The 25,948-nt window shown below is 35.7% G+C and overlaps 1 protein-coding gene across 1 annotated transcript in view; it reads left to right on the forward strand.

The window, feature by feature from the left end:
• The window catches only part of LOC123546446 (WD repeat-containing protein 11-like), a 64,200-nt gene that overhangs the window by 8,508 nt on the left and 29,744 nt on the right, over positions 1-25,948 (forward strand). Inside the window, exons 7-18 of the mRNA XM_053550798.1 lie at positions 7,602-7,716; positions 8,456-8,624; positions 10,259-10,382; positions 11,173-11,360; positions 12,496-12,869; positions 13,363-13,469; positions 14,215-14,287; positions 15,266-15,374; positions 19,571-19,740; positions 21,387-21,513; positions 22,148-22,254; positions 24,640-24,760. Coding sequence (XP_053406773.1) covers positions 7,602-7,716; positions 8,456-8,624; positions 10,259-10,382; positions 11,173-11,360; positions 12,496-12,869; positions 13,363-13,469; positions 14,215-14,287; positions 15,266-15,374; positions 19,571-19,740; positions 21,387-21,513; positions 22,148-22,254; positions 24,640-24,760 — 1,784 coding nt within the window. The remainder of the gene's footprint in view (positions 1-7,601; positions 7,717-8,455; positions 8,625-10,258; positions 10,383-11,172; positions 11,361-12,495; positions 12,870-13,362; positions 13,470-14,214; positions 14,288-15,265; positions 15,375-19,570; positions 19,741-21,386; positions 21,514-22,147; positions 22,255-24,639; positions 24,761-25,948) is intronic.

Raw genomic sequence — 25,948 nt, forward strand, 5'->3', positions numbered from 1 at the left:
TGATAGTTACTATATATTTAATATATACTTACTTTCATATGAATAGATCTTCACGGGGATTTTTTTTGTCTACAGACAAGTTACTTAGAAAAAATTAACATCGGTTCTACAAGTTTACTTGTCCATACATTTTACAGGAACTTTTACTGTTGGTATTATATATAATAAAAGAAATAAACAATGTACTGCTTTTCTACATACTTGTTTCAGCTATTAACCCTTAACCTGCTATATTTCTATAATGGACTGGTCCATCTTTCAATTTGGACAGTACCACTTATTACTCAAAGGGGTTTTCACTGAAAATTTACTGACTGAATAGCGAACAGTGCAGACCATGATCAGACTGCACGGATGTGCAGGCTGATCTTGGTCTGCACTGGTCGCAAAGGCAAAACCAATCGCCGCCAGCAGGCTAAGGGTTAACATGGCTGTGATATTCTTAATGCCATAAAAATGACAATCAGCAAACAAACTACAAATTTAACTAGTTAATGCTGTTGTAAACAAACTAGACTTTTAAGAGATAGAACTGATTAGGAAATGATCTGTCTTTTTCTAACTGAATTAAAATCATAAAACTACACATTTTCATCTGAAAATGACAGCACTGATTTCATAGAATTTCCAATGTAAGAATTGATGTTTTCATGTACAAAGATTCAGTAGCCAGTCAAAATGATAGTTAGGTCCAAAACTTTCACCAAACTTGCCAAAACAGCAGATATATGGGAAAATATATTAGGGTTGTATATAAAATCTGCAACCATAAAGTACACTATAAAGCTTCCACTTTTGAGTTCTTAGACATCCAGTTTATCTGTAAAGGTAAACTTGTTGAATGTGAAAGAAGATGCTCAAATTTCACTTGTCCATGGACAAGTAAACTGCAAAAATTGAATTTTCTGGACCTGCTAATGTACGGATCATGCATCTCGGACAATTGATTTTGCTAGCCCTGTCTTCAGACATCATTTTCAGTTATTAGAAAAAAAACTTTAATAGAAAAACCATATGGTTATCTAGTATAACATGTTTAAAATTTAATGTTTACGAAAAAGAATAATCTGTAATGAAATACAACACTGTCTGAAAATGCACCTTAAAAAAACTACACATAATTACACAAATGTATAGATATAATTACTCTGTCAGTAAAACTAAAACATGGAAAGTCTAGATCTTTTCTCAGTATTGTCAATTAAACTTGTGACAGTGACATCATGTGTGACTCATTCCAATGTATGAAATTTTAGCAACAGCATGGAACTATATCTTGGACTACTTCTCATGTAATACTATGTAGTCACTTTCTGTTTGATGTGAACAGTCCTGTAAACTCACTGTTTTATCATGATCAAAGTTCAAGAGTTGTGATGTAAAAAAAAGTGTTCTGTGTATACTCATTGTAGTTATATCAACCAAGTGTTCTGTTGTCTAGTTCACATGATGAACTAAGTGTTTCATTTTAAACTCTGTCACACAGTATGAACTGTGTTGTTGTAAACTCAGTGTCGCAATATGAACTGTTTCCTTTTAAACTGAACAACTGTCACAATATGAACTGTTTGGTTGTAAACTCACTGTCACAATATGAACCAAGTGTTCCGTTGTCTAGTTCACATAATGAACTAAGGGTTTCATTTTAAACTCACTGTCACACAGTATGAACTGTGTTGTTGTAAACTCAGTGTCGCAGTATGAACTGTTTCCTTTTAAACTGAATTACTGTCACAATATGAACTGTTTGGTTGTAAACTCACTGTCACAATATGAACCAAGTGTTCCGTTGTCTAGTTCACATAATGAACTAAGGGTTTCATTTTAAACTCACTGTCACACAGTATGAACTGTGTTGTTGTAAACTCAGTGTCGCAGTATGAACTGTTTCCTTTTTAAACGGGAATTACTGTCACAATATGAATTTTTTTGGGTTGTAAACTCACTGTCAAAAATATGAACCAAGGTTCCGTTGTCTAGTTCACATAATGAACTAAGGGTTTCATTTAAACTCACTGTCACACAGTATAAACTGTGTTGTTGTAAACTCAGTTTTTGCAGTATGAATGTTTCCTTTTAAACTGAATCTGTCACAATATGAACTGTTTGGTTGTAAACTCACTGTCACAATATGAACCAAGTGTTCCGTTGTCTAGTTCACATAATGAACTAAGGGTTTCATTTTAAACTCACTGTCACAGTATGAACTGTGTTGTTGTAAACTCAGTGTCTCAATATGAACTGGTTCCTTTTAAACTGAACAACTGTCACAATATGAACTGTTTGGTTGTAAACTCACTGTCACAATATGAACCAAGTGTTCCGTTGTCTAGTTCACATAATGAACTAAGGGTTTCATTTTAAACTCACTGTCACAATATGAACTGTTGTTGCAAACTCAGTGTCGCAATATGAACTGTTTCCTTTTAAACTGAACAACTGTCACAATATGAACTGTTTGGTTGTAAACTCACTGTCACAATATGAACCAAGTGTTCCGTTGTCTAGTTCACATAATGAACTAAGGGTTTCATTTTAAACTCACTGTCACACAGTATGAACTGTGTTGTTGTAAACTCAGTGTCGCAGTATGAACTGTTTCCTTTTAAACTGAATTACTGTCACAATATGAACTGTTTGGTTGTAAACTCACGGTCACAATATGAACCAAGTGTTCCGTTGTCTGTTACATAATGAACTAAGGGTTTCATTTTAAACTCACTGTCACCCCAGTATGAACTGTGTTGTTGAAAAACTCAGTGTCGCAGTATGAACTGTTTCCTTTTAAACTGAATTACTGTCACAATATGAACTGTTTGGTTGTAAACTCACTGTCACAATATGAACCAAGTGTTCCGTTGTCTAGTTCACATAATGAACTAAGGGTTTCATTTTAAACTCACTGTCACACAGTATGAACTGTGTTGTTGTAAACTCAGTGTTGCAGTATGAACTGTTTCCTTTTAAACTGAATTACTGTCACAATATGAACTGTTTGGTTGTAAACTCACTGTCACAATATGAACCAAGTGTTCCGTTGTCTAGTTCACATAATGAACTAAGGGTTTCATTTTAAACTCACTGTCACAGTATGAACTGTGTTGTTGTAAACTCAGTGTCTCAATATGAACTGGTTCCTTTTAAACTGAACAACTGTCACAATATGAACTGTTTGGTTGTAAACTCACTGTCACAATATGAACCAAGTGTTCCGTTGTCTAGTTCACATAATGAACTAAGGGTTTCATTTTAAACTCACTGTCACAATATGAACTGTTGTTGCAAACTCAGTGTCGCAATATGAACTGTTTCCTTTTAAACTGAACAACTGTCACAATATGAACTGTTTGGTTGTAAACTCACTGTCACAATATGAACCAAGTGTTCCGTTGTCTAGTTCACATAATGAACTAAGTGTTTCATTTTAAACTCTGTCACACAGTATGAACTGTGTTGTTGTAAACTCAGTGTCGCAATATGAACTGTTTCCTTTAAACTGAACAACTGTCACAATATGAACTGTTTGGTTGTAAACTCACTGTCACAATATGAACCAAGTGTTCCGTTGTCTAGTTCACATAATGAACTAAGGGTTTCATTTTAAACTCACTGTCACAGTATGAACTGTGTTGTTGTAAACTCAGTGTCGCAATATGAACTGTTTCCTTTTAAACTGAACAACTGTCACAATATGAACTGTTTGGTTGTAAACTCGTGTCACAATATGAACAAGTGTTCCGTTGTCAGTTCACATAAAAAACTAAGGGTTTCATTTTAAACTCACTGTCACAATATGAACTGTGTTGTTGTAAACTCAGTGTCGCAATATAAAACTGTTTCCTTTAAACTGAAAAAACGTCACAATATGAACTGTTTGGTTGTAAACTCACTGTCACAATATGAACCAAGTGTTCCGCTGTCTAGTTCACATAATGAACTAAGGGTTTCATTTTAAACTCACTGTCACAATATGAACTGTGTTGTTGTAAACTCAGTGTCGCAATATGAACTGTTTCCTTTTAAACTGAAAACTTCACAATATGAACTGTTTGGTTGAAAAACTCACTGTCACAATATGAACCAAGTGTTCGCTGTCTAGTTCAATAATGAACTAAGAGTTTCATTTTAAACTCACTGTCACAATATGAACTGTGTTGTTGTAAACTCAGTGTCGCAATATGAACTGTTTCCTTTAAACTGAACAACTGTCACAATATGAACTGTTTGGTTGTAAACTCACTGTCACAATATGAACCAAGTGTTCCGCTGTCTAGTTCACATAATGAAGTAAGGGTTTCATTTTAAACTCACTGTCACAATATGAACTGTGTTGTTGTAAACTCAGTGTCGCAATATGAACTGTTTCCTTTTAAACTGAACAACTGTCACAATATGAACTGTTTGGTTGTAAACTCACTGTCACAATATGAATTTAGTGTTTTGTTGTATACTCACTGGCAAAGTATGAACTAAGTGTTTCATTGTAAACTCAGTGATGTGATAAAGTATCCTCGATTAACAATGATTTGCGACCATAACACTTTGTCTTCAGGAAATTGAATAAAATGTATTTTAGAAAGTTTAACGTAAATTTGTACTTACCAATGAAAATAAATCCATTTTCAACAGATTTGTTTTAAAATTTATCAGCTGTCTGAGCAAGAAATATTGTCTGAAGGGCCATCTGGGGTCTTCCGTTACAACTCAAACCAGTTATGATTGTTTGTACTTCTGCAGACTGTGATAAAATTGAAACAATCAAAAAAAAATCTGTTGTTAATAACTATCTCAGTGTTCAGTGTGTGATTGTAACTACAGTGTTTAGTGTCTGGTTGTAAGTACAGTGATCAGCATCTGATTGTGCCTACAGTGTTCAGTGTCTGATTGTAAGTACAGTGTTCAGTGTTTCATTGTAACTACAGTGTTCAGTGTCTGATTGTGACAACTGTGTTCAGTGATTGTAACTACAATGATCAGTGTGTCTGATTGTAACAATGGTGTTCAATGCTTGATTGTTACAACAGTGTTTAATGTTTGATTGTAACTACACTATTCAGTGTCTCATTGCAACAACAGTGATCAGTGTCTGTAACAACAGCATTTAAAGTTTGATTGCAACAACAGTGTTCAGTGTTTAATTGTAAAAAAGGGGTTCAGTGTCTGATTGTAACAATGATATATTTTGTTTAGGTAATGATTGTTTTAAGCTCGACTATTTGAAGAGCTTGTTGGTCTGTCGGTCGGTCGGTCAGTCTGTTGGTCCATTGGTTTTCATGGTTTCTGGACAATAACTCATGAAAGGCTTGACAGATTTAAATAATTTTTAGTACACAGGTGTAACATCATAAAATACAGGTCAAGTGCAACTTTGAGGTCAGTAGGTCAAAGCTCAAGGTCACAATGACCCGGAACAGTTAAACGGTTTCCGGATGATAACTTGAGAACGCTTGGGCCAAGGATCATAAGTTTTAGTAAACAGGTGTAACATCACAAAATACAGGTCAAGTTCGACTTTGAGGTCAGTAGGTCAGAGGTCAAGGTCATAATGACCCGGAACTGTTAAATGGTTTCCAGATGATAACTTGAGAATGCTTGGGCCTAGGATCATAAATTTTGGTCCACAGGTGTAACATCATAAAATACAGGTCAAGTTTGACTTTGAGGTCAGTAGGTCAAGGTCACAATGACCCGGACCGTTAAAGGATTTCGGGATGTAACTTAAATGTTGGGTCTGGATCATGAAATTTTTGATAGGGGGGTTGGCTGACGACATGATCCATATTGATTTTAAGGTCAGTAGGCCCCAAAAGGCAGGTCACAGTGACCTGGAACTTTAAACCTTTCCGGAGTAACTTGAGAATACTTGGGCAGGATCATGGAATTTATAGAAAATTTGGTCATGACCGCGATGACATGAGATTTGAGGTCAAAAGGGGTCAAAGGTCTGGCACGTCCCCCAGAAAGAAAACCTTTTTTCTGGCCTAGTTGAGAATGTTTGGGCCCCTAGAATCAAAAAAATTAAAGGGGGTGACATGCCCAGAGTGCCCCCTATGATTTTGGGGGTTCACTTTGACATTGGCTTTTTTTCTGGACAAAGGGTATAATTATTGTGGGGGTGACAGCTCCAATTGGACTTTGAAATCAGTTATATTTTTCATACTGCAGTCCATATTTTGCCTAACCCGTTTGTCATATGGCTTTGAAACTTTGACCACTTGTTTACCATCATAGTATACATATGTACTGTAGGTAAGACTGCATAACTAAGACAAGGACTTCAGCTCAGTTTTTTTAGCTCATCTGATTTTTTGAAAAAAAATGATGAGTTATTGTCATCACTTGAGCGGTTGTCGGCGTCGGCGTCTGCGTCGGCGTTGCCTGGTTAAGTTTTATGTTTAGGTCAGCTTTTCTCCTAAACTATCAAAGCTATTGCTTTGAAACTTGGAATACTTGTTCACCATCATAAGCTGACCCTGTATAGCAAGAAACATAACTCCATCTTGCTTTTTGCAAGATTTATGGCCCCTTTTGTACTTAGAAAATATCAGATTTCTTGGTTAAGTTTTATGTTTAGGTCAATTTTTCTCCTAAACTATCAAAGCTATTGCTTTGAAACTTGGAATACTTGTTCACCATCATAAGCTGACCCTGTACATCAAGAAACATGACTCCATCTTGCTTTTTGCAAGAATTATTGCCCCTTTTGGACTTAGAAAATCAGTTTTCTTGGTTAAGTTTTATGTTTAGGTCAGCTTTTATCCTAAACTATCAAAGCTATTGCTTTAAAACTTGCAACACTTGTTCACCATCATAAGCTGACCCTGTACAGCAAGAAACATAACTCCATCCTGTGTTTTGCAAGATTTATGGCCCCTTTTGGACTTAGGAAATATCAGATTTCTTGGTTAAGTTTTATGTTTAGGTCAACTTTTTCTCTTAAACTATCAAAGCTATTGCTTTGAAACTTGCAACACTTGTTCACCATCATAAGCTGACCCTGTACAGCAAGCAACATAACTCCATCCTGCTTTTTGCAATAATTATTGCCCGTTTTGGACTTAGAAAATCATTTTCTTGGTTGAGTATTGTTTAAGGCAACTTTTCTCATAAACTATCAAAGCTATTGCTTTAAAACTTGCAACAGTTTTTCACCATCATAAGTGGACACTGTACATCAAGAAACATAACTCTATCCTGCTTTTTGCAAGAATGATGGCCCTTTTTAGACTTAGAAAATCATGGGTAGGACAATATTTCTATTATACAAAAAAAATCAGATGAGCATCAGCACCCGCAAGGTGGTGCTCTTGTTTGACATAGAAATTAGTTAAGTTTCGCATACCATTCCATATTTTGTCTAAACTTTTTGATATATGGCTTTGAAACTTTGAACACTTGCTTACCATCATGGTCAGACATTGCCACATAGTGCAAGACTTATCCAAGTCCACAAGTACAGGTACATTGTTTGTCTTATCTATTTTTCTTTTGTCTGAAAATCTCTGGTAATATTTTGACCCCATACTTCCATCAATTCCTCTAATAATCGAGCGCGCTGTCAACAGACAGCTCTTGTTTAATAATTTAATTATTGCTTTTAGGGGGAACAAAGAGTGATACACCTGTTGGAAGTTTGGAGAGGAAGCAGTCATCTTCATCATCAAGGAATCTTGCCAAGAGAATGACCAAAATATTGGTAGGAGAAGGAAAGCAGAGGTAATGTATTCAAAAGTTTTATTCAGAACTTGTAGTGTATATACAAATATCTCTTGGAAAGTTTTAAGTGCAAAAATTCAGCAGAAAATTGACTATTGTTTCATACTTATCTGCATCTGCATTAGCACAGTGAACTGTTTGGTTTTCCATGCATGTAATCACAAAATAATGACATCCAGTGATCGTAGTTTTCATATAACAGTAAATACGTTTAAGTAAATGCACAAATAATACTGATAAACTGATGCATTGAGTTATTAACATTCTTTACTCACATTGTTTAAACCTGCATGTTTTTATGCCCCTGCCGGTAGATAGTGTTCCCATGTCCGTTTGTATATTTTTTTGTGTGTGCATTCAATGTATGTGTGTGCACAAAATGTCTTTGTTGTGCATTTTCATATTGTAAGATTTCTTGGCACAAATAACCACTACAAAAATAACAGAGAATGCTGTCTTCAGAAGGAAAATAATTTATGCACATGGGGGCACTCTACACTCAAAATGTTTTTAAAGTGGGAATATAATGAATTTTACGTGGGTAATGTTTTTTACCAATGGCAAATGAGGAAAAAAGTAATTTGGAAACAGTATGCTTCACCACAAGTCTGTGGAGAACTATCTTACCATCCGTACCTTAGTAAGTAGTGTTGACACAAATAGAGCATGAGATATTTAGCAATCATATGTTTCTTTTGAGCATTATTAGGTTTTACATGTGTTGAACTTGAATTTGCAGAGAGGAGGAGAATATAGCCCTGAATGAATGTATACAGCTGATGTACCTGAGGTCATGTAGGCATCATTTAGTGCTGGTGTACCCACGAGAGATTCTTATACTAGACCTGGAAATTAACCAGACAGTTGGTATCATTCCTGCAGAAAGAACTGGCTCTCCTTTCCTCGAGGTAAGTTTACAATCATTTCATTGAATATTTTTCTCCCGGAGGTCAATACCGTAATATTAAATAAGAGTTTAGAGGACTTGAAAATATCCATGCACATTTCCACATCGTAAGTGCTTCCCACATAAACATTTTTACTAGGAAAAAAAAAAAGATTTAATATATAAATGGATATCTTTTAAAGAAGTGCAATCTTTAAAGATCTGTTTCATTTCTTTACACATACAGGTAGTTCTTCATTGAATTACCTGGAAGTAATGGAGTAATTTATCTGGATAATGTAGAATAGAGCCTTGGCTTGGTATACAGAAGCAAAAATCATGTTATGAATTAATGGTAACAGTCATGAGTACAGATATTAGAACAGTAGCATTTTTCTCTTTCTTGAGATAAAATATGATATGAGCCGCGCCATGGGAAAACCAACATAGTGGGTATGCGACCAGCATGGATCCAGACCAGCCTGCGCATCCGCGCAGTCTGGTCAGGATCCATGCTGTTCGCTAACAGTTTCTCCAATTCCAATAGGCTTTAAAAGCGAACAGCATGGAGCCTGACCAGACTGCGCGGATGCGCAGGCTGGTCTGGATCCATGCTGGTCGCAAACCCACTATGTTGGTTTTCTCGTGGCGCAGCTCATATTGCAGATGTAAACAAATTAAATATTTCTAAAATTATAATGCCTTAAACTTTGCTGGAAATGTGTGGGTCTTTAATCCTGGGCAGATAGCTCAAAAACAAGCACACAGACATATACATTTTATTACACTATATTATAGCCGATATGTTTTTTTACAACTATGGGAAGTTTCAGTAAAATCTACGTTGTGTAAAAGATTATATTTGTGAAAATATCATCAAAATTGTGATTTTCCCATAGACTCCCATTATGAAAACTTGCATGAGGTCCAATCTTTCAAATCAGTCTAGCAAAAAATCATGCACACAACCTTATCTGTTTTTGTACATACAGCTATCATTTAAAGGCATACAGCTTTGAAACTTATTTATTCTTTTTCAAGGTCAACTACCAACCTCACTGGGTCAAACTCTAACATGTATTTTGAGCAAATTATGCCCCCTTTTGGACTTAGAAAATTCTGGTTAAAGTTTACATGCAAGTTACTATCCCCAAAACTAATGCAGATATTGAATTGAAACTCTGATATGTATTTTGGTCAAATTATGTCCCCTTTCGAACTTAAATCTCTTTTGATATTTAACATTTTGGGTAATAATTTCCTGCTTCTGTGACAATATTTTGAATAGTCGAGCTTGGCTGTCTTACGGACAGCTCTTGTTATTAGCCAAATTTTCTTAGTATATTCTGAAGATTTGAAAAATCAGGGTTTAATCAGATTCTATATTGGAGAAAAAGAATTGGTTCAAATGTGCAATACTCATTTTGTTAAACTCCCTACATAAGATTATCAATATAGGGGAGGGATGGCATAATGAATAAAGTATCACTCGCTGAGCACAAACTCTGCTGATATCTTGTCTCCTGTTCATTAGATACAAGAACTTAGTTTTTTCACAGGAAGAGAACTCTTTGAGTGATGTTTCCCTTATGACCTCGTAGCACGTGAGCTTGTACTTATTGCAAAACCATATTTAGTAACTTGTTCGCACTTCAGGTATTGCCGATGCGGCAGCGAGATGTGTTATACTGTCTGCATGAGAATGGAAGTATAACATGTAGAGTGAGACGTAAAACCAACATGCAGGCCAGTCTCCCACCAGAGGGCTCTGGTGCTTTTGGTGAGTTATTAGCATCATGTCATTAATGTAAATTGTGGTTTAATTTTCAAATTTTATGATTTCAGTTTTAGATTTTCTTGTCCATCTTATTTCTTAAATTCGTACTTAGTACAGTTGTTACCTTCCTTGATACAGTTTGCCATGGTATATATTCAAGGTCAAACAATCAAGGTCAGGGGAGTGGTTCTGAAGTCATCATGGCTCCACTTGTATTAAAATTTTGGATAGTTCTGAATTTTACGGTGAAATGCTGTCGAGTTAAAATGGAGATTACTTTGTCAAATCATATAAAATTATTACTGTACCTCATGTTGGTGTACAACTAAAAAAGATTTTCAAAAACAATTTCTTCCATATCTGGTGGTGCTGTAGAAAATGTATGTAAATTTTATGAGGGAGAAGTTTCAAACTTCAGGATGTGGCAGATACATGGTAATGGAAGAACATACTGTCATTGCTGTTTTGTATTCCTTCCTTTTTCATAATGAAAACTACAAGACAGCAAAAAAGTCCTAACAGTGTCTGACAAGCTTCATTTTCAAAATTTACAGTTCTCAAAACTGACATAGTGAGGTTCTTAATTCAGTACCTCTTTCAGTTTGATGTCTGTGAGGTTCTTAACACAGTATTGCTTGCAACATAATGTCAAGGTAGTCCTAAATTCATTACATCATGCAGTTTTATGTTAAGTTCATAACCGTCTTATGTGTTTAAAAGATACAACAACAATACAGCCAAATTTGAAATTGTACTTTTGGTTTGTTTATATTGAAGGGGTTTTTAATTTCAGATGATTTAACACAAAACCCTTCTCTAGATGTGACCTATGATCTACGGTGCCAGTCTGATTCTATACGTATGACACGTCACTGTCGTGTGGCGGGTGTTATGTACTCTCCTGTCAGCGAGGCAAAATTAGCACTGGTACTTTCTGACAGCAGGTTGATATTCTGGGATTTACATACTGTAGATTTTCAGGTACAATTTATAATTACATTAAATGTAGTATCAGATATTCTTGTGTTACCAAATTTTTGCTAATCTTAAAGAAACAGTTAAGGCTAATTGATTCCAAGACTCAGAGCCATAATTGACTTTATTTCAATATTTCTTCCGTATCCTGGCACTATTGCCTGACTTGACAACAGAAAAGCAGCTCACACTGGAAGTCATCTGCCTGCTTAGCTCAATAGGGAGAACATAGATCTACAGATTGCAGGGTCGTGAGTTCAGTCCCTGGGTGGGGCTTATGTTCTGCATGACAATTTGATACAAGACAATGTGTCTGAAATCAGTTGTCCTCCACCTTTGATTCATGTATGGAAGTTGACAGTTACTTATGTTGAACAGGTTTGTAATAGTACAGAATTCAGGAACACTGGTTAGGTTAACTGCCTGCCTTTACATACATGAAATATTGTTAAAAAATGGTGTGAAATCCAAAACAAAAAAACAAACAATCAAAATACCGGAAATAATTCCAGGCCCATTACCCTGTTGAGTGATGGGCAGCATTAATAGATTTCACTGGCTTTCTTGACTCTTCTTATCTTTAATGTAAGCTGAGTTGAAATTATAGCATTTGGTGGGAAGTGCTCTGCCTGATTCTACAGTATAGTCATTTTCACAGTTTCAGAATTTGTCAAGTGACCTTACTGTGTCATGTGACTTACAGCAATAACACCATTCCTCTGATGGAGACTTTGAGATAATTGAATGTTCACAAAACTATGTCAGAAAATATTTAATGACATATTCTCTTGGTTAAGTTCATTAACTAGCCAGATGGTGTTTGTCATTCTATAGTTACTGTAGCCCTTGAATTGTTAATATTGAGAAAAATGACAGCTATAGTGCTCAATAAGTAAAATGTTTTAAAAGTGAAAATGAGCATATCGTCACCTCAGTGCAAGAAGTGGATAACTGCATTGACTTAAAGAAGCAATTATTCACTTTTTGCACTAAGGTGACGATATATTGCAGCAGTAAAGATCCTTGGGTTTAGACTAAAGCTTCTTTAGAAGTGATAATTTATGTTTTTGAGAAGAATTTTAGTTGAAATCAGGCCTACATTTTCATCTTTATTTTCACATTGGTTTATTTCCATATTTAGGCTGACTCCAAGAATAACAAGTCTCCACTGTATACCCCAGGAAACTCAGCCAATGAGTATCATGGAACCAAAACAGTACCATACCCAAGATTTGCATTGTGCGATATGATTGGTCAGTCACAGTTATTGAGTCCAGACAATGAGTCAGCTGTCAAAAGTCATGGAGTGTCCCTGAAATTTTTAATGACTGGATTACTGAATGGCATAAACTCGTCAATAACTGTAGTTAGAATGTGCCCGCCACTAACAACTAAAAATTGGAATTTGTATGAACCATTGTTGGCTGTAGGAAGCCATCTGGGTAGTGTACAGATTTTGAATGTTGGTAATGGACAGATTGAAAGGGAATACAGTGTTCATACAAGCTGTGTAAGGTATATAATTAACATTTTTGATGAAAAATAGCACCAAAATGATATTAGGCAAAATTATTAAACTCATTAAAAACACTTATATTACTATACAGGACCACTGGTGTCCCTTTTCCATTTCAACATTTGCAGTGGATTTTAACCTTTTGAGAAATGCCACCTGCAAATAAAGACAACTTATTGCACTCTCAATGGTGGACTTTATAGAACGGTTTTACTATATGGCATAAAGGGTTTTAACAACAAGCTCTTTTTTTTCTGTTAGATTAAGCATTGCTTTATGATGAATTTGATTGAATCTGTTAGATTAAGCATTGCTTTATGATGAATTTGATTGAATTACTTTTTTCTTTACCAAAGCTCTTGTCAAGCTCCAATTTTGAAGAAATCTACAAGAAAATACAATGTACACAGCATGTCATCACAGAGCCATTATTTATCATTATTATTTGCAAGAAAGTAATAGAAGTCTGTTATTCAGATATCTTGATTGCAGGGGCATAGAATGGGCAAGTCTTAAGAGCTTCATGTCATATTCCTTCCCAAAACCAGGGACGTCAAACTTAGTGAAGAATGAAATACTCCTAGTGGATATTGTATCAGGTAAGTGAAGATATATGTTGTTCAGTTTCTTAACATTTATTGTATTGTAAACATTACAGTTTTCCTTTGTAGATTAGCTAATATCTATGATAGTTTTATATTCTCCTTTATTTGAATTTAATGTGACTCTCAAATTTAAAATGCTGGTTGGTATGACATTATCCAGCATTACTGGAGTCCATAAATTATACTATCTACAGAAAAGTTCAAGACACATATTCCAAACAGTGGGAATATATCTGCTGATTATAAATAAAATTTAGAATTGAAAGCAGTGGAAAAGTACTCAGTCTGTTGCAAAATGTCAGCTGAAATAAAAGCTGTAATAAAGTGTAGGCAGAAGGCATGGTTGAAAAGAAAATATGTGAATTAACCCTACTATGCATTAGGTTAAAAATAGTATACACCATATACATGTATGGCTGAACACTGTATAAAATTTGTATTACCACTAAAAAAACTGGACGTTTTTAAAACAAAGCACTGTTATTGAATGATATTTAGTTATTATGAATTTAGCTCTACATACACAATTAATTTATATATTTTGTAAAGTTAGATATAATTGATGAGGATATTCTACATTTTGAAGAAAATGTCTAAATATAGAATATTTTAGTTAAAAATAGCCATTTGATATCTTTGAAGATTAAATTCTTTATGTAGGAATACATCAAATGTGCATGTTGAGCAGAATGAAATTTCTGAGCTATTTGTATGATAACATATCATTACCCTTTAACAGGAAAGGCAACACCAGTGAGAACGCACAGGGACCAAGAGTCACCAATAGAAATGTTGAGAGTCTCGCATCTTAAGTAAGTTCTCATAGCATTGTTCTGTGCTGACAGTCTTGTCATTAGTTCAGTGCCTAAAGTTAGCCAAACATAATTTAACTACAGTAACTATGGCTCCAGTGGCTTTCCTTATAGTGTTGGACATACTGCTTGTTACCGAAACTAAGTCAAGTTGAGTCATGTGTGTAACATTTACAGAAGAGGGGAAATTTGACAAACACTAGAGACAATGTACATGATTCACACATGTAATTAGAGTACAAGAGCAACTTTCCATACAAGTTAGTGAATTCATGTCACTTATGTAGGATATACAGTACTGCAGCATCTTGACAAATGTCAAAATAAGAACATATCTTATATGTAACACTTACTGTACAGAAACAACTTGCCAAACAAAAGTAAAGTCTCTTCAAATTTGAAGCATATGAAGTACAACGTACGGCAACTTGCCTTATCCATAAGTCAAGTCATGTCATGTGCTACATTTACAGAACAGAAGCCACTTGCCTAACACCCAAGTCTTGTTACATAATAAAATAAATTATGTAACATAAACAGCACAGAAGCAAAATGCTAAACACCAGTCAAGGAATATCTCACATGCAGCAAGTGTAGCATAAATGTTACAAAAGCCAGCACCTTGCCAAACACCTCAAGTCAAGTCATGTCTCATATGTAGCAACTTGCTACATACCAGAGTAGTGTTATGTCGTGTGTCTAGCATATACAGCACAACAGAATCTTGTCTCATACAAGTCCAGTCAAACACCTAGGTCATGTGACATGTGTGACATTTAAAGCACAACAACAATTTTGATTACCTAACCTCATTCAAACCAGAAAAAAAGTTTTTAGGTACCACGACTCAAAGTAAGCACTCTAAGTCTGAATGGAAAATTAAAATCCTGAGCGACAAGAAACGTGTTTAAAATATTGGAACAGTCACCCATGAAAACTGTATAGCAGAACTGATTTATCCATTCTTACTACTTCCAGGCAGTATTTCATTATTACGTTCAAAGACAAGCCTTTGGAATTATGGGATATGAAGACACTGACGATCTTGAGAGAGATGTCTAAATCAGTTCCGCATCCAACAGCTTTGGTATGTTATTTTAAGGTGAAAGTGTAAGACTGAAGTGTATACATGAAAACTTTTACAGTCTAGGAAGTTTACCACATCAAATAGCTCTGCTGTGTTCTTTAGTGTAGACAGACACCTTCACAACTGCAATGGCTGTTATGTTCTGTATAGACTGGAAAAACATTGCAGCCAAACCTGAGAAAAACCACCTTGCTCAAAACTGTTCATTATTCAGTGTTTTCAGTTCGATGCCGCCCAATGTGCTTATGGTGAGCTGTTGTGAAGGCCTTTAGTAAGTTGACCTTTGTCCCACATACTGTAGAGGTCACAATTTTGAGCCAGTATAAATGTAACTTGATCATATTACCCTTAATACAATTTTACTGGATCAAAAACTAGGTCAGTAGATCAGTTGATAGTAAAACCTTTTTAACACTCTAGAGGCTACATTTTATACTTGATCTGCATAAACCTTTGTTAGACTATTTTTTTAATGAAATGTAGATCATGGTCAAAATTGGGTTTTATGGTCACTCACTAAGTCACACCATTTTTAACACTGTACAGGCCACATTTTATGATTGATTTTCATAAAACTTTGGCATCATATTTCTGTATTCAAAGTGGGACATTTTCAAAACATTTTGAAATTCAAAACTTGGTTACATTAGGTATGAAAATTAAGTTAGGTTCAAATCTGGGTTAAATGAGTCTAAAACTAGGTCACTTGGTCAGATAATGGAAAACCATTGTGAGTGTGCATGAACCAGGGCTGTAGGTTAAAGGTTAAGGGCACAACAAGGTCAAATCTATCAGTCATATTTTGTGTCTAGAGCATAACTTAATAACAATTTAAAGGCGGCCAATCACATTTAAACAACATTTAATGACATTTTTTACTTTTTGTATATTCTGGTAGAGAATTATTTAAAGAACAAAAAGACCGATTACATAGAGTTAGATTCCTATTTGAAATGTATATTTTATTAGTTTTATAAAATTTTGTAATTACTCCCCTTTAATATGAAAGTATATAAAAAGCTGGGTATTTCTTTTTATTTCGATACAATGTCTAGTTTTACATTTGCATTTGATAGACATATCAACTATTGAACAATATGAACCAAAATGCAAGTTTTAAAGCTGTGTGTAGCTTCTGAATTCATTTATTTCCAATCTATCTTGGTTGCGCAACCAAGATAGGCAAAGGGAGTTAATAATAATTTTTCAAACTTGCGTTTCTAATGAATTCCATCTAAATACATAATTTTTAATGCAAATATTTTACAAATGTATTACAATATGTCTAATATTTATACATTTCCTTAGGCAAAGTATGTTTATCAAATTTATACTTATGATAAAATAACTCTTGGTTGGGCAACCAGGATAGGAAAATGAAATTTTAAAAATACCTCCAGTGAAAATCTAATTTGTATTAAGTGTTAAGTGAACATAAATGAGTGTAAATGATCAGATGCTAAAGTTTCGAACAAATCCGTTACCTGGCCAAAATCTGATTATCCACCTTTAACGTATTCACTTCAAACTGGGCATATAGCTAAGTGGTGATGAGACAATTTGCAGAGCACATGAACTTGGGTAGTAATTTAGTTTTAATTTGTCCTTTAGAATTTTATGTACAAAGCACTACTTAAAAACTATTAATTTAAAAGGTATAGACTTTGAACTTGTAATATAGGTAACATTGGTAGTGATGAATTGATTTGAGGATTGCAACAATCCACATCACTGCCACCCAGACCAGACCCCCCCCCCCCCCCCCACCAACATTACCCCCTTCCCCTCTCCCACACCCCCTCCGAAAAGTCACTGTTATTTTTGTGGAGTGTAAAACAATCCACATTTTTGCACATCCCCACCTGAGGGTCAAAGGTCAAGGCTGCAGCAGCAAAGTCAAAACTGTCCATCATATTTTATGTCCATAGCATGATAGCATCCAGAGATTTTTTAACACTCGCTAGTGTAGAATGCAAACTTACGAATTTTAGGTTGGGGACTAATTGGAATGGTAGATAACACCAAATAATCATGCTTTGATATTAGCCCAGGTGTACTATGCTCAAACTTACCCCAACAGCATATCCTTGGACCCCCTTTGACAAACCCACAGTTCTTCCCAAAGCCTTATTTAATCCCTAGTTTTGTTTCCAAATTTCAGATATATGTATTTGATGCATTGAAATCCATTGTCAACAATTTACCTTCTCCTTTGAAACTACTGGTCAGAATTACACCAAACTTGGTCTGTAGCACCTTGGCATGGTTCCCTCACAGTGGTTTTCAAATGGGGACACTTGGCCTCTTTTAAGGGTCGTTAGAGCTAAAAATAGAAAAAAAGCTTTAAACAACTTCTTCCCATGAACCACTTAATGGATCTTTATCAAACTTGGTCTGTATTATCATTGTAAGGTGCTCTCTTGATGTTTTTATGCTCCCGAAGGGAGGCATATAGTTTTTGAACCGTCTGTCGGTCTGTCGGTCCGTCGGTCTGTCAGTCTGTCGGTCTGTCAGTCTGTCCGCAATTTTCGTGTCCGGTCCATATCTTTGTCATCGATGGATGGATTTTCAAATAACTTGGCATGAATGTGTACCACAGTAAGACGACGTGTCGCGCGCAAGACCCAGGTCCGTAGCTCAAAGGTCAAGGTCACACTTAGACATTAAAGGATAGTGCATTGATGGGCGTGTCCGGTCCATATCTTTGTCATCCATGGATGGATTTTCAAATAACTTGGCATGAATGTGTACCACAGTAAGACGATGTGTTGCGCGCAAGACCCAGGTCCGTAGCTCAAAGGTCAAGGCCACACTTAGACCTTAAAGGATAGTGCATTGATGGGCGTGTCCGGTCCATATCTTTGTCATCCATGGATGGATTTTCAAATAACTTGGCATGAATGTGTACCACAGTAAGACGACGTGTCGCGCGCAAGACCCAGGTCCGTAGCTCAAAGGTCAAGGTCACACTTAGACGTTAAAGGATAGTGCATTGATGGGCGTGTCCGGTCCATATCTTTGTCATCCATGGATGGATTTTCAAATAACTTGGCATGAATGTGTACCACAGTAAGACGACGTGTCATGCGCAAGACCCAGGTCCGTAGCTCAAAGGTCAAGGTCACACTTAGATGTTAAAGGTCATTTTTCATGATAGTGCATTGATGGGCGTGTCCGGTCCATATCTTTGTCATTCATGCATGGATTTTAAAATAACTACGCATGAATGTGTGACACAGTAAGACGACGTGTCGCGCGCAAGACCCAGCTCCGTAGGTCAAAGGTCCTAAACTCTAACATCGGCCATAACTATTCATTCAAAGTGCCATCGGGGGCATGTGTCATCCTATGGAGACAGCTCTTGTTTTTATTCAAATTTGGGTACTTGGCCCTATTTAGTAGCAGCTAAAGCTAAAAGAAATACCTGCAAACAACATTTTCTCATGAACCGCTTGATCGATCTTCCTCAAATTTGGACCTTACAATAATGTAGAATCATTCTAAGGTCCTCTCCAATATTTTTTCAAGTGGTGGCACTTTGCCCTTGTTAGAGGCCAAATAGAGCATAAAATAGGAAAGCCTTTAAGCTACTTCTTCTCATGAACAGATTGATGGATTTCCTCCAAACTTGGTATGTACAATCATTTAATGGGCCTCCTTCAAATTTGTTCAAATGGAGACACTTGACCTGTTTTATCTTTTTGTTGCTAAACACAGGTATAACCATTCATGATTCAGTGTGTCATACATACAACCAGTATCATCAGGTAAGCTTCCTAGGGCCACTTTGGCCTTCTTGATCTGGATGTGTTACTTAGAGTGAAAAATAATCTGAGCCGTGCCATGGGAAAACCAACATAGTAGGTTTGCGACCAGCATGGATCCAGACCAGCCTGTGCATCCGCGCAGTCTGGTCAGGCATGCTGTTCGCTATTAGTTTCTCTAATTCCATTAGGTTTGAAAGCGAACAGCATGGATCCTGACCAGACTGCGCGGATGCGCAGGCTGGTCTGGATCTATGCTGGTCACAAAGCCACTATGTTGGTTTTCTCATGGCGCGGCTCATCTAGTCATTTACTCTCATCATTTTGAAATCAATCATCATACATTTCTTACTTCTGTCAAAATTTAGTGTATTTGAGTAAATAATGTTTGAGCTTATAATTTTAGTAATCCAACATAATGATTCCTTTAAGGAATGGTCACCTAGTCACAGTCTGAAAGCTTTGAAGAAGAAGCACCAACTGCAGCAAGAACAGCAACAAGTACCTGCAACAGGAAGTGGTACAAAACTGGCAGGGTCTAATTCAGAGGAAGCTAATGTGGCTGATAATGCATCAACATCATCTATGGATAATGGGTCAAGGTGTGTGGAATTATATTTTTAGCTTGTCTGTTCAAAGAATTGGTAGAGCAGCTATTGCAGTCACCTGTTGGCATTAACTCCTTGGGGCCGAAATGCGACTATAGGCACTATATTTTCTACCCCTGTAGGGTCGATATCCTACTATATGCGCGTTATCAGGACTCCCCAGGACGGCGATTGACGATTATAGTCGCGGCACCGAGATCATGCTGATTGCATCACGTACTTATTAATTTTTGATAATCCTGACAAAAGCAAACTTATTTTGCATACTGGCTATTATTTCTTAGATGTTATAATTATCAGTTGTGCTGTTAATTAGTTCCCTTGTTAAAATATTGAATGTTTGTAATTATGTGGTCATGTAAAGGAAATAAAAATAACGAACTCTGCTGTGTTTTGTTCATACTGTATTTCAAAAGAGTAAGATAATGTCGTCTGCTAGAGATCTTTCTTAAAATGAAGAAAATATTCATTATCATGCTGATTCTGACATATCATTTCCATCAGATGATGATTCCGATGATGAAATTCCGTTATCAGAGAAATGAATCATCGGAAAATGTTAAGTTTTAGAAGGCTGAAATATGCATACACTTACATCATATACGATACAAATGGATAAAAATATCACAACAAAACGTGTCTCATAAAATACAAAAAAAATGTGTGTAAATAAACGTATGTTTGTAAATTTAATAATTCATCAACGATGGGTGTAAATATTACAACTTAACTGTCTCAGCGCGTGTCACACAATGTTTGTGTACATGTTTAGAAATAGATTATACATTAAAATAAGCCATCGATATTCACACAAAAATAGGTATAATTTTCAAGCAATGCTGATGTAAATATTCTGTGTTAATAATGTTTTTCTATTTATTGGAATTTAATGTGTTTACTTGTGAAAAAAGTAAGAAAATCAGAAAAGTTCAAATATTTATCTAAACGCAATAGGTTTGTTAAAATTATGAATATTTGGAAGTGAAAATATTATTCTATTTGGATATAAGTTACGGACGAAATTGGATATAAAAATATTTGTTAAAACTTCGAAGATTTTGTAAGTTTGTTTTAACTTGCAGCCAAGTTTAATAATATTTCCCTGCATGATCTCAATTGACTGCATTGTGAGTGAGATTATGATAAGATCAGATAACGGTTTTCGACGTCAGGTGGCAATTCTTATCTCGCCGCAGCAGATATATTACAATATCGGCCTCAGGGAGTTAATGTCTTGGTCAGTGTCCAGATTTGGTTAAGTTTTTGTATGTAAGCTTGATCAGTACTGGAATGGATTGAAACTTAACACACTGTTCACTGTTATGATCTGGCATGCATTACAGACGTTCCATAACTGTAATTTATTTTTTAAACAAAGTATGGCCATTTTGAACTTTATGTGATTGCATGTGCGTCTTTCAGTCTCTGCCAGGCTAGGGCACCAACCTAACTCTCAAGATTTTGCTGATGTTATAATATAAAATATATGCATTATCACTATGTTCATGTAGAACAGATTACGCAAGCATGTTCAAGTATTCAGGTGGCATGCATTTTGTAAAAAAAATTCTTAAAAGTTGCATTTTCTTAGAATGCTTGAGCAGAATGCATTCTTAAGTTGTGCCATTGTCTTTTTGCAGTGAACCAAAAGTTGCAACAAAGCTTACTGTGAAGGAGCACTTTGTGTACACAGATTCTGATGGTACATTATATCACTTTCTTGTTGAGGGAAACAGTTTTACTGACGCTTCTAAAATACCACCAGAGGTACGCTATATAATATTCCTTCCCCTTGGAATTATGATCTATTACTCCTTGTTCTATTTGTACTTACAGATGTGCAGGTTTATAGAAGAAACATTGATAATTGCTTAGAAAATTCCTGGCGTGTTGTTGCCAACCAATACAGAGATCATGTCTGCTTACAGTCAGAAGATCATACTGCTTACCAGTCTGGAGAATATGATGCGTACCAATCTGAGGATCATGTTGCTTACCAGTCTTGAGATTGTGTTGCTTAACAATCCAGATATCATGATGTTTACCAATCAGGAAATCATATTGCTTACCAATCTTGAGATCATGTTGCTTACCTGTTTTAAGATCATGTTGCGTACAATTCAAGAGATCATGTTTCTTACTTATCAGGAGATAATGTAACTTGCCTACCTAGAGCTCATGTTGCATGCCTATCTGGGGATCATGTTGCTTACCAATCTAGAAATCATGTTGCTTACCAATCTGGAGATCATGTTACTTACCAATCTGGAGATCATGTTGCCTACAGATCTTACATATTCAAGGTCATAATAGTCATGTTCAGATTTAGTACCACTACAGCCCCCATGTTTGTGTTGAAATGAAAACGACATTTAATGAATTAACTGCCTATTTATTTCAGAGTGGTATGGGTAGTGTGACCTGGTTGGCATGGAAGGGAGACTATTTAGCTTTTGGTGATGCTGATGGACAACTCTGTTTATGGGATCTGAAAGCTAAAACCTCTAGGTAAAATCTTAGATGAATATGTGTACTTTTTAATTCATTTTGTATCCCCCCAACCACCCAACTTACACACTCAAAACTTCTGAGATGGCACATAGACTGAAAATTCTCCATCTGCTCAGACTCAGATGTCTATATGCCCATCCATCCCGTGTCTTTGTCTCAAAAGATATTTCACTTACAGTCATCAAACCTCAAAGCAGCATGTGAAGTTGTGCACCTAGAGTTTTATTTCAGATTTCCTTAAGCCATGTCATAGTTACGGCCATTGACTTATTAAGAGTTTTTGTCACACATATCTTAAGAAATTTTTGATGTTGGCTCATGAAACATTGTCGAAATTTTACTTCAAGGGCTATAAAGTTAATGAAAACCGCCTCGGTAGCCTAGTGGTAGAGCGTCCGCTTTGAGTGCGGGAGGTCGTGGGTTCGATCCCCGGCCACGTCATACCAAAGACGTTAAAAATGGTACTAGCAGCTTCCTCGCTTGGCGCTCAGCATTAAGGGGATAGTGCTAGGACTGGTCAGCCCGGTGTCAGTATAATGTGACTGGGTCGGGTATCATGCCACATGTCTACGGCATGATATTCCAGTGAGGCAGCACTATAAAGTTGCTACAAGTAGACACTGTCGTTTATATGACTGAAAAATTGTTGAAAAAGACGTTAAACCCGAACACACACACACACACACACACACACATAAAGTTAATGAAGCATTTATCTCAAAAAGGTATAGTAACTTTATACGAATATTATTTAGCATATGAAGTTGTGCACCTGGGGATTTGTTTGGGATATCACTTAGCCAGACTAGAGTTATGGCCCTTGACATTCAAAAATTATTTCACACATATAAAGTATTTGACATAGAGTCAAGAAACTTTACAGCAATGTTATTCAGCATGTGAAGTTATTCACCTTGTGTTTGTGTGGGATTTCACTTAGTTTCTGTTAGCTAGAGTGCTTTAAGCTTATATATGAAAAATAAAAAGTAATTTATAATTTAATACATGAATATTATTCAGCATGGCGCCTAGTTTTTTTTGCAGTGGGATGAGAATTTCACCATGCAAGATCAGACAGAGGTTATATCTCTTGATTTAGTAACTTGATCAAAAATATATACATATCACTGGCACTAGAACCGCAAATTTAGCTTAGAGTGGCCTATTTTCATAAATATGTGCATTATTTTTCAATTTATAAAGAAATATAAAAGAAATGGTGCCTTCTTATATATTACGTCCCACCCTCTGTTCTTATTATATAAAAGAAATGGTGCCTTCTTATATATTACGTCCCACCCTCTGTTCTTATAATAAGAACAGAGGGTGGGACGTAATATATAAGAAGGCACCATTCCATTTCTTTTATATTTCTTTATAAATTGAAAAATAATGCACATATTTATGAAAATAGGCCACTCAAAGCTAAATTTGCGGTTCTAGTGCCAGTGATACATATATCAAAGTTTGTTACACACATATCTTGAGTAGTAGCCTGGGAAGCCATTGATAATATTTGTGCTTTGTCAGAAGAAACCATACCTAATACCTATGCATTAAAGATCACTTTATTTGCACTAATTAGTGTTAATTGGCATTCATCGAGTTTCTGATATTATCAACATCTGGGCAAATCTGAAGGAGTTTCCATGTCACTACTGATTATCGATTTTCTATAATTACCCTAATTAACATGACATTGTGATCATATTTGCGCTTGTTTGAAATGAAAACGAGGCAGTTTTGCCAAAAATTCGGCAATTTTCTTAGATCACTAGGTCTGCATTAATATAACATCTTGATAGCTACGACGCAAATTTAAGTTTATACTGACATATTTAAAAGTTGTTACAACTTGCTGGAAAAGCTATGGGAGGTACAAACTGGTATTTGTCTATGGCCCGGAATTGTTCGGAAACCTTCGGAAGTACACGATTCCAATTTGTCTTTGCCTTGAGAATTCTGTTTCTGTTTTTAGCCATGGATTATTGCTTTCAGAAGTTATCGTCCTTTATCAAACACCTGCATATTTCGGGTGTAATATAGGTGGCGCTGCGGTCGGAAAACAGGTCTCCCCAGGCTGTCAGTTTGCAGGTAGAAAAAAGGTTAGAAATTGTCAGACTGGATTCCCAGGCAACTTAAGTAGCACGTGCATTCTTATCTATCAGAAGTTTGTCATAATCCTGAGGAATGATGGTAAGTCTGTGATATGAGAGAATGTTGACCTAGAGCATTAAAACTTTATAGGAATGTTGTTCAGCATGTGAAATTGTCCACCTTGGGTTTTATTTGAGATTTTATTTACATGTGGTGAAATACCCATCCAATATTCTAAAAATAGATTATATTCTTGAAATATGCCTGATTAATTTATTTTTTCAGGACCAATTCTACCCATAGAGGATGGATTAAGAAGATCAGATTTGCTCCTGGCAGAGGAAACTTTAAGTTTCTTGTCCTATATAATGAGGGTGTAGATATATGGGATATCAATGAAGGAAAGGTTGGTTTGGAGCTTATGTCTTCAAAACTTTCATCTTTTTCTGACGGCAGACATTATAAAATTACCTAGTGTATAAATTTAACCTCAGGTGTACTTACTTATTTCACCTCCACTGCAAAATGCATACCTCTGACTTGGATTCAATTGTCCCCCACCCTCTCTGTGAGTTCAAGGCCTGCTTGGGTTGTCATGTGTAGAAGTCATCCAGCTGGTTTATGGGTCAGTGGTTCTACCAAAGTGCCCAACTTTGACCTTTAAGCTAATAAGTTCCAATATGACCTATTTATGTTATGATACTAAAAAAATCCAAGAAAACAACCATCTGTTTGTTTGATATCTGTACTAGTGCTTTGGATAATGTAATGTCCACTGTAGATGATGGTGGTCAGTTCATTATATGAGTATATTTGCTTGGCAGGCAATTACAAGAAGATTAGTTGCTGTTTAATCAACCATGTGAACTTTTAAGAAATATCATGATGGCATTGCCACTGCTCCTCATTGTACATAGTTATTTGCGTGATTACTTGCCAATAAAAAACTTTACTGTAGTATTCATGAAAAAGTGTGTGCTGTGTCGTCGCTACATTTGATATTGTAATTGAATGTAACAAATGACTTTTCGAAAAATAATTATAAAATGATTATTCAATGACATGTCCCTAAAATTGATGTAATTGCAATTTAATGGAACTATTTGTAATGTAATTGTTACACAGTAATGTAATTTAGTACAGTAAAATGGTGTAAAAATACTTCAGAAAATGGGAAAAGCATGAAACTTGGTACATAACTACTTTAGGGAAAAATACTAAAAATGAGCATGAGACCCACTCCGAAAAATCCAATATGGCCGAAAAATCCAAGATGGCCGCCATATATGTATATATTTTCAAAAATACATAATATCATATATAAAATTTCTATTGACACTTACAGTTATCAGTATAATAAGCTTAAACCACCTGCCTGAATAAATCCAAACATATTATATTAACAAAAATACCGCTCTTCCAACAAAAATGAAAAAAATTGTCTCCCTTGGATAAAATGTGCTACTAAGCAGAAGAAAAGTCATAATGCATTTATATGAATCAAAATTAAGTATATAATGGTAACTGGCATATCAAGAAAGTTTAAAAATGCAACAGTCTTGTGCAGAACTTTACAACAATTGTAAATTAATTA

Source organism: Mercenaria mercenaria, chromosome 9 (assembly GCF_021730395.1).
Source record: "Mercenaria mercenaria strain notata chromosome 9, MADL_Memer_1, whole genome shotgun sequence".
NCBI lineage: Eukaryota > Metazoa > Mollusca > Bivalvia > Venerida > Veneridae > Mercenaria > Mercenaria mercenaria.